This window comes from Blennius ocellaris, assembly GCF_963422515.1.
Source record: "Blennius ocellaris genome assembly, chromosome: 7".
NCBI lineage: Eukaryota > Metazoa > Chordata > Actinopteri > Blenniiformes > Blenniidae > Blennius > Blennius ocellaris.
In genome coordinates, this window is record NC_137656.1 from 20057708 (window position 1) to 20067817 (window position 10110).

Sequence of the window (10110 nt, forward strand, 5' to 3'; positions counted from 1 at the left end):
TATAACTGTGGTGATTCTATAACTCTTAGTTCAAAGAAGCATGGACATCTTGCCCTTTATATACTACTAAGTCAAATGTTCTACCTTGACTAACATATATCGCTGTATAATAATGAAATATTTTTAATCATACAATGAATGGAAACTCATTTGTTTATGAACAAAGTTCTCAGGCAACAAATCAATCTGAATTTCAATGAGTCAAGATCATTTTAAATTTTGGCTCAGATATTAAATAAATCATTACATTATAAATGATGACCTACTTGTTGGGTTGCACAATAACATAGACTCACATAGCACTTCTGACTCACAGCATCATATTCCAGGTTTAAATGTGGGCTTTTTTGTTGTTGTTTGCATGTTCTCCCTGTGCTGTTTGGATTGTTTGCAGGGAAGTTGATTTACTCCAAACGTATAACAGCTATTTGTGTTACTCTTGTATGAGGTTGTAGCGAAGCCTCTTTGTAATGTAAAAGTAATATTGATGCACATGTATGTTTTTTTTTATTGTTTCATGGATACATATATGCATGAGTCCTGACGCGTATGCAAATGATATTTTTGCATGAAAAACAATGATGGTGGTTGTTAAGGTAACCAGTGGAGGAGAATCACACTTGAGTAACAGACTTTTCTCTGATGCCAACTGCAAATGGCAGAGGCTTCGATTTTGTCATTCACAAATTATTACAGCATGGCAGGACGAGATGAAACACACAAAGCACTTCACTCATAGTTTCAACATTCCACTTGTTAAACTAAACTAAACTCAACTAACTAACTGGACTACAAAACACAACACAATCACTCACAACAGTACCAAAACCAACAAATCAGCCCTTGCAATCAGCTCAGTGATTGCTACAGTACATTACATATCATTGACTTGTTTTTACCTCATTTGGTTATCATATGATATTTAGCAATTTCAAAGACTGACACAATATAAAAGTAATATTATATATACATATATACCCACATCATAAAACTATTTGTACAAGCTTATTGACGTCCCCATACTCCTGTCAGTCTTGTTTAGACACCTAATGGAGTCCAAAAATAAGTCAACAGTATAGGTTGAACACAACTGGGAAGCTGTGTGAAGAAATCCCCAAAAACGTGCAGAATGACATCCAGAAAACAAATAAAACAACGCAGTCACAGAAATGGAGAGAATCTGTTTGGAAAAATCAGATAGAGATACTTTATTACACCCCAGATTAAAAGCAAACAAACAAAAGCTCAACAACATTCCTGGAGATTATGCAGACAAATGGAGATTATGCAGACAAATGGAACCAAATCACACATGGATTCTGGTCTTATGCAAAAATACAGCCTTTTCTGAGAGAGTACACACTCAAGCTCTCCATGAAATCTTTGCATATGAGGTCCTTCAAATCTGCTCAGTCTTGTTCACTTGAATGAAATCATTTGAACAGAGGACCAATACCTGTTCAAGATTCTCTAGGCAGCAGTCAAGAAAACCGTCACAAAGAACTGGCTCATGATGACGGAGGCACCAACTCAGAAAAACTGGGCATCAATAATAGAGGACATTCTTACTCTGGTGAAGTGTATCTATACATTGAGAATGTGAGGATCCACCTTCACTACAAACTGTGACAAACGGCTCGATTATGGCTGAACATTAGAGGACTGAACTACCTCATATTCCCACAATGTTCTGTTCTGTTCTGTTCTGTTCTAAAGAAGTGGGGAAAAAAGTGGAAAAGAACTGCACTTTTACTGAAAATAAGAGCACGGCTTGCTTAAAATCCCCATAATACTCCCTGGATGATCCCAATGTTGACTTTAGTCAAACATATCTGCTCCAGAGTACCTGTGAGAGAAGAAAAGAATGTCAGAAAAAATGTTGTTATATAAGAAACAGATTCCTTTAAATCCAGATAGACATTGAATTTGTTGTCTGAATTACATATTTTAACCACACTATAGTAGCACCGAGTGACCATTTTAAATAAAAAAAAAAGACACCACTGAATCTGCAACATGTACATTATGTATTCATTCAGAAAAACAATTGAAAATATTTTTTTCCATCAAAAGAGAGAGAAAACAAGGAAGAACATTGTAAAATGTTCACTATTGATAATGATAATGCTAATGCTAATGCTAATGCTAATGCTAATGATAATAACAACAACAATATAAAAAAATAATAATCATAATAATCATAATAATAATAAAAAACAACTTTATTTGTATAGTACTTTTTTAAACACTTTTTTAAAGCCGAAGTGCCAATATATATCTTCATGTTAGATGGTTTTGCCAAGTGGCTGTTCCTGTGAGAGATTTGTCTGGCAATGATGAGCCATGGGGTCCGTTTCACGAAGCAGGTTTAAGAAGCCATGGGCTTAACACCGAGCTCTGAATTGAGTTACACTGAGACAGAAAACGCGGAGTTTTCGGTTTCACGACGCCGGATTTTGATCAGTTTGATGAACTCGGAGTAGTTTCACCTGGAGTCAAGCGCGTGCACCACGACTCTAAAAAGACCGCATCAATGGAGCCCCGATTCAACGAGTCACCATGACAACTGAGACGCGGAGGGCGGAGTTTTTGACGCCAGTGGAGCAGGAAGTATTGATCCGATCATATGGCGAATATGAACGTATTAAAAAAAAAAATGCAACAGCGCAGCGGCTGCTAAAGAGAGGGAGGCGGCGTGGAAGAAGATTGCTGCTCAAGTGAATGCGTAAGTTCAAACGTCTTTGTCATCGCAACATTACTGCAAGGGAATACTACTTGATGGTAGCTTATTAATTTATTTCGTTTGGGTGCAATTCCGCGGGGGAGAAGCCTCTTGGCAGCAGCTGAAAGTGAAATATAAAAACATTGTCCAATCGGGTAAGACCGCTGCCAATTTAATTGTTAATCAATACATTTCTTAACGTAATTTCGATCATGTGTGACATTGTACAGTAAATATCAAGTGGCCATTGGACTGTGCAGGTGTTTTATTCCCAACATAATGCTGTTTTCAAACACATAAATGTCTTCTCACCCATATCATGTGCTGTCAAATAATTAAGGCTAAACTAAGACAGACTTTACTCAGCCAACAGAAAGAAGGCAGATGCCTGTAAAACGGGTGGTGGCCCAGCACCTCCACCTTTAACAGAGGCAGAGGAGCCCTAAGCCAGAATGTTGGGAGGCCAGTGGCTGAGGGAATCCCTGGAGGAGCTCCTCTTCAGAGCTCACCCCTCAAGATACCACTTCCTTCCTAATATATAATATGCCGAGGCCTATATATCTCTTTAAGCCTCCTTTTGTTCATTTTTATTTCCCCATCATGTCTTTTTTTGTTGTCACCCAACAGATTGTGATGGTGCTCTCTGCCTGCTGGACCCCCTCATGCCACAACAGACCTTGTAAGTAGGCAACACTCCAAAGATCTTGCAAAATGGCAGTTTAAATATACTGAAACATATTCATCTAGGATGAAGAGTACGAGGAAACCCTGTCTGCTGCCTTTACAGAGGAGGATCCACAAAGGCCTATAGAGGTATGATAGTTCTCATCCTGTTTACATTTCTGAAACATTGTGGTGGAATAAAGAGTGATATTTTGTCTACACTGAAGTATTGACACATTATTTTTAACAGGGCATGGCTGGGCAGCAGCAGGAGGGTACCTCAACATTCACTGCAACGACTGACAGTGAGACAGATGTTCAGTAAACACCAGAGGTTCATTCTGTGCAACTGTAATATTTGAATGTCCTCCTTATGTCCTCCCAGTTATCTGTAAAACAGATCTATAGACTCCACCTGCTCCAGAAGATGGAAAACACTGCTAAGGAAATGCAGATGTGTAAATTGAACTACTGGAGCACAAGTTAAGGGTGGGTGTACAGTCCCAGGTGAATTATGCTATCTACTAACTACATTAACTAAACTAGCTCTTGTATTTGTAGGAATTAAAAAAGACCAAATTAATTGTGCATCATGTCTTTATTTGGTGGTGGTGGTGGTGGTCAGACCCCGAAGTGATGATGGCATATGGTGTCTCTGACAGCTCTGCCATTTGCGAGGAAACTCAGCGCAACACACAATATCTGCTATGACGTCAGGGCAAGGCTCAGCTGGTGATGTTGCTAATGTACAGAGCGATTAAACTGTGGATGTGCATAATGGTCTCTGCAGTAAAACGTACCGCTCAAAAAGGAAGGTGTCTGCAAATGCCAGTACATCTATGCGCGGTCTGATGATGCGAATATTAAATTCTCGGCGAAGTAATGCTGCGCCTTCATCAATCGGATCATTATCAAAAGCACATTCCATATTGAGGGAATAAAGTTGACGTCTAATTTGCCTCGGGAATAAGGCACTGCAGAACTGTTTCGCCAAAACTCCCCCGCTGAATGAGGAAATGAAATCCCGTGTCCGTTGGAAAGGGGGCGGAGCCAGAGCAAAACTCCGTGTTCACTGACAAAAACCTGCTCGCGACCAGGTTAGTTCTAGAGCGTCTGTTGCCCCGGTAACTGACCGGGAGTTGACGTTACACCGCTTCGTGAAACAGGCTTGAGTTACCCCGCTTCCTCCGGTTTGAGTTACCTCCCTTTGTGAAACGGAAAATCCCGCATTTCCCTCAACTCGGTGTTCAATTACCTGGGGTAATCCTTAAACCTGCTTCGTGAAACGGACCCATGATCTGCTCTACACTAAACAATCTCTGACTTCACTGAATAAATAATAACAGATCCCAGTCTTGTTTAACACTATAAATGAAAACTCTAAATTGGTTTTATTGTAACAAAGATTTGCTCCTCTCACGGTCGTATTTTATACATCACATACACTCATTTTAGTTTGATTTCGAACTTCTCATTGACTTCAAGTGGGCGGCTCATGGTCAGCCAAAGGAGCATAAAGCATGTCTGGTCTGTTTAACCAATGTTTCCACTGTGGAATAAACCATTAAGCTGAAAACACTATATATTGACTGTTTTTTATTTGATTGTTGTCTGAACTGATGTTGGGAAAAACTTAATTGTGTCTGTCAGAGAGGAAAATATTCATAATTGTCACATAATGTACATACTGCTGGTGCAGCAACTCCCTCAGCTCTGTGTTCTGCTGCTCCACCGTCTCACTCTCAGAGGTACGATCACACATTTCTGTCAGCATGGTTCTGAGAAACATACACACAAACACAAAACCATTCACTTGATGCAGTTAAACCACAGCGGTGTGTTTGTCCACTCACTGGCTCTTCCTCAGTTGGACCTCCACTGCGTCCCACAGTCTGAGTTTATCCTCAGAGATGATGTTGCCCAGACTCTCCCAGTAGGCTTCGGCCGCTGCGGAGTCTTCGCCTTCGAGAAGCCGGGAACGAGACTGTTCTTTAATGAAGTTCCTCCTGGCAAAATGAATGACAGCATCAAACAAAACTGGTGTGGAATCTTTTCAGCGGCTGAGACTAACGCTGGGTTTTTCACAACGGATGCACTGGATGTGGGTCTACCCCCTGTGGTGCTCGAGGAAACTTTTCAGAGCGAGCAGGATATTGTTGCGGTCCATCAGCCCAGCGCTCATCTTTCCTGCCTCTTCTGCCCTGTCACCACCACAAACATCCTACACGCAAACAATGGACAGTAAAGTACACAAATAAAACTGAGACCATTTTGTACAAGTCAACGTTCACGGTGTCACCAACAACAAACAACCCGACTGCTCCTCCTCACCTCAGCCTGCTCTCTCTGCTGACGATCGTAATCCAGGAGGAAAAGAGTCAACTTGGACACGTCCTTGTCTTCGATGCCCAAAGTCTGAAAGACAAACCAGAAGGGTCGTTATCTACCTCTTGATCACTTCACAGCGAGTCACATATATCCTGAAATTACATATCAAACACATTTTTATTTTCTAAAGTAACAGCAGGAATGATGTCGGTTCACATCTGGACTTTTCCATGAAGAGGTTCAATGTTTTTCCCCGTGTGTGTTTGTGCTTTGGGTTTTCCCACTTTGCTTCTACAGTCCAAAAACATTCTTTTAAGGCTTTTTATGTCTCTCAAAATAAATATGGAAGTGTTGGTCTGTCTCTCCACGTAATGTTTATCCTGCCTTCCTTCACCCAGAGCCAGCTGGGATCAAGTCCTGCGCCTGTGACCCTGTTTTACATAAAGCTGTGAGCAGATGGATGGATGGTTTGCTCTATCTCAAACAGGTAAGACCTTGTGAAGCAGCCACAAGACACTGAAGACACTTTACATGCTTGAGGGAGCAGTTAAACGATTACCGACTTTATACTCACACAAAGAAGGGAAGCCAGCTTCACACCAGTTTGCTTCTCCGGCTCCACGGAAGTCAGTATATTCAGCAGAACATCTGTCATCAGGAAACCCTGTGATGGGAGGAGGGCAACAGTTTTCTTGTTTTTAAATATACGCACACTCAATTCTATCCAATATCCGTTACAATTCTTGGCCGCATTCTTTTTTTTAAACTTCTGCCAGGACCGTTTCCACAGATTAACACATCAAAGTTTCACGATTTAAAAATTTTTTCATGACATAAACATGTATGATGATTCAAACCGCTTCATCACACAGCATCTCCACCACCGTCTCCAGCATCTTCTCTTCTTCCTCCAACTCTGCGTTGCTCTCAGCATGCACTGCTTTCCCTTCTTTGTCTGTCTCCAGGTGCAGACTCTCAATAGCCTGCGGGCTCCGTCCAACTGAGGCCTCCATCATTGGTATTGCAGAAGCTGATTCAGTCTGAAGCAGCTGTTGAGCAGGAACTGTTGTTTGGGGCCTGATGGGCCCACAGGCATCCATGAAAGCCATAGGAGGTGGTTTCCAAACTAAACCCAGGTGACCGTGAATCAGCGAGTCAATTTCCAAGGCTTTTTTCACACACAGTTTGACCTCGGCATCGATGGTTCGCCACACCTCCTCGTACTGTCTGGCGTCGGCGCGAGCAAAGTGTCTGCATGAAGGGAACGAGAGGCGCGGGAGGAATAGAAAAGTAGATTTAAAAGAACAAAAAAACATTTATACTTCACAACCATAATGTGACTCACTATGACTCACTTGACTTGGCCTTGCAAGCGTTCATATCGGTGCATGGAGCGTTTATAGTCATCTAAAAGTGGCCGGTTCTTCTTTGTAAAGTCTTCGTTTTCCTCAGCAAGGTTGGCTTTCAAATCCTTAATTTCTGACTTCAAACTGAAATACAAAGGGATCCATGTCACGACCTGGGTGTGCTTGTGCATGCACGCGTACGTGTTTTAGACAAGCCGTCTACCTGAGGAGCTGCTTTCTTAGTTTAGCCTCGATTCTGGTCTCTTTTTCGATAAGTTCCATTGTTGTGTCTTTCACCACTAACTTGGCGGCCAGTTTTTTCTTTTTTCTCTCCGCATCCTGCAGAGACCGGCGTAAAACTGGTCAAAAAGTTATTTCATTGTAGGCAATATAAATCAGAAACAACAACGTTTTCTTTTGTAAGAAACATAAGAGTTCACCAAATAAAAAGCCAGTTGGTGTATCTGTGCAAACCTGCCACTCCAGCAACTGTTTCAACTCCATGACGATATCCTCTCTCGTCTTCATTACTTCCTGCTGGATTTTCTCTTGACATTTCTCCATTGTCGTTTTTGTGAGCGTTTCCATAGTTTCCTGCACCTCGACAACGTTCAGAAATCATCAGACACTGATATATGTAAGACACCAGCATGCCCGTGACTGCTGCTTTACACCGACGGTCCTCACCTCGTTGTTGCCGAGTGCCTTCAACTCTTGTTCCAAACTGACCTTGTCATCTGAATGTAGCATTTCAAATTCCTTCATATAAACTCTCTGCCAAAATGTAAACACAAGAATCTGAATCATTAAACAGGGGTTGTTATTAAGAGAGTTGAGCGCAGTCGAAATTGAGCAGGTGCAGTAAACCAGACGAGTCTTGAGGGAAAAACCATAGCAAAACACATAAAATAACCAAATACAAACAAAACAATGTTTTGGGTTTTTTTTTTTTTTTTTTTGAGTAATCCTTTTGGTATTTCACTCTGGAGTAAAATATTAGAGACAGACATAACTATCCATAAAAAGTTTTACACTGCTTACAAGAAGGTAAAAATATGACAGACAGTTAACTAAGATGAAGAAAATGTTCCTTTTTCTTACTGAAACAATAAGAACCTTAATTGGACCCACACATGTCCTCGTACCTCAATGTCTTTCAGCTCCTGGCTGTAGGCCCTTGTCAGGACGTCGATCAGGTGCTGGTGTCTCTCCATGAGCAGGTCAATCTCCTTCGCATTTTCCTTCAAGGTCTTGTCATGAAGTTCATTTCTCCTTTTCACCTCCTGTTCAGCAGCAGAGAAGACTAATTATGCACACAGCTTCGAGGGTTCGGTTCTCATGTGGTATTTCTTGTACTTAGTGCGTCTATAAATATGAAATAGTAGCTTGATAGGCTGAGACACCTGATGCAAGTCATTGAGGAGCTGTTTCTTTTCTTCGAGAACAACAGCACACAACTGCTGCTGGCTCTTCAGGGCTTTCTCCAACTCCTGAGGGATCATCTCTTGATCCGTGCTTTTGAGCTGCCATCCTTTCGAGAGCTCCTCAAAATTTGCCTGGGTGGACTTTATATCCTTTTCCAACAGCTCCAGTCTGTGTGGTGGAAATTTAAAAAGACCACCGTGAAACACATTTAGAGAATGAAAGTCAGATGAAGGTGTAGTGCAATTTGACATAAAGCAGATTGAAAAGATGAGTGAAAGATTTGCCTGATTTTGCGAGCTTCCTCCAACTCGGCCCTTCGCTTCATCTCCTTGGCATCAGCTGCTGTTATGATGTTGGTTACGGTTGTAGTTAAATCTCTCTGCAGGTTGGCCAGCTTCTGAATAGTGATGCACATGAAATAAGAAAGTAACATTTTCTAAATAAAACTGTGTATAGTTTAGTTTAATCTTAAGTGATTATAAATCAGTTATGCTCATACTATATCAGCTTCTGCATCAAGGTGGTGACAGAGATTAAAACAGGTTTAAAAAAAAGCAAAGACTTATTACCAGCAATGCATTAAGAATGAGCTACAATAACACTGGTGCACCGGGTCCTAAACATGCACTCCTACGAATCAGATGTTGGAGACCCTCTCCACAAACTCTCCAACAATAAATAGGGGCTGAATGTCAGTGTTTATCTTCCTGTAATCCACGATGACCTCCTTTGTCTCTTTGGGGTTCGGGATCAAGTTGTTCTCTCTGCGTCACACTGACTGCTGCTCCACCCCATCCCATAGAGATAACACTATGATATCACCACGTTCATTAGGTTAACACACTGAAATTAAAGCTGCAAGCAGCGTTGAATGGGTCCTCGCACACCCACATGCTCTGCTCTGGCTTGGACTATAATTTGGAATTTAAAACAACCTTCATACTGTCTTCCTCCTCCTCCTCCTCTTGCTCATGTTGGCTCTCCTTTAAGTCTTGTCTGACCTCCAGGATGGGTTTTTGTTCAATCAGCAGAGTGGAGAAACTGAGAAATAAAAAAATAAAAAAATGTTGATCAGAATTACACATTAAACGTCACGTTAATTTCGTCAAATGACACAAAGTTACCTCGTCGTAGCGTCTTCAATTTCGGACAACACTGATAGTTTTGGGTCGCTATCAACTCCCTCCATGTCGAGAGTGTGTTGTGTTCAAGTTGAAAACCGATATGATGAAGACTCTACGAGTCGGCTTCGTGGGAGTTTGTTTGACAAACGTTGCCATGGCGACAGAGCCACCCGTGTTGCTTTCACGTGTCCTCGTAAAAGAGAGACATTTGTTCTCCTGTCACTTAGATCTTTGTCGGTTCTTAGGTACAGAAGACTATTAGGGCCACTGAAGAAGAAAAAAAAATCAGAGGTAAAAAAAATTAATAATTAATGCACTTCAAGAAAAAAAGACGAAAATCAATGTCAACTTTTTTTTTTTCATTATGCAGACTGTTTGTGCAAAATGCCTGGCAGGCAGTTTGAAGAGCTGGTAAAACTATACCTTAGAAGCTTTAGTAACAAAGAAATCCTTTCGCTTTCAGCTCACAGACACGGTCCAGTTATTAGTATTAGGACGTTGA

The 10110-nt window shown here is 41.3% G+C and overlaps 1 protein-coding gene across 1 annotated transcript; it reads right to left on the minus strand.

Moving 5' to 3' along the window:
• Window positions 1-1818: 1818 nt before the first annotated feature.
• On the minus strand, window positions 1819-8899 carry LOC308132196 (dynein regulatory complex protein 1-like; the record flags this gene model as incomplete). The annotated part of the gene is made up of 11 exons (XM_080499195.1): window positions 1819-1846; window positions 5074-5163; window positions 5239-5391; window positions 5497-5606; window positions 5717-5800; window positions 6571-6964; window positions 7069-7203; window positions 7283-7398; window positions 8205-8342; window positions 8463-8652; window positions 8769-8899. The coding sequence occupies 11 exons, from the start codon at window positions 8897-8899 to the stop codon at window positions 1819-1821; spliced, it is 1569 nt and encodes a 522-aa protein (XP_080355321.1).
• Between the last annotated feature and the right edge of the window lie 1211 nt (window positions 8900-10110).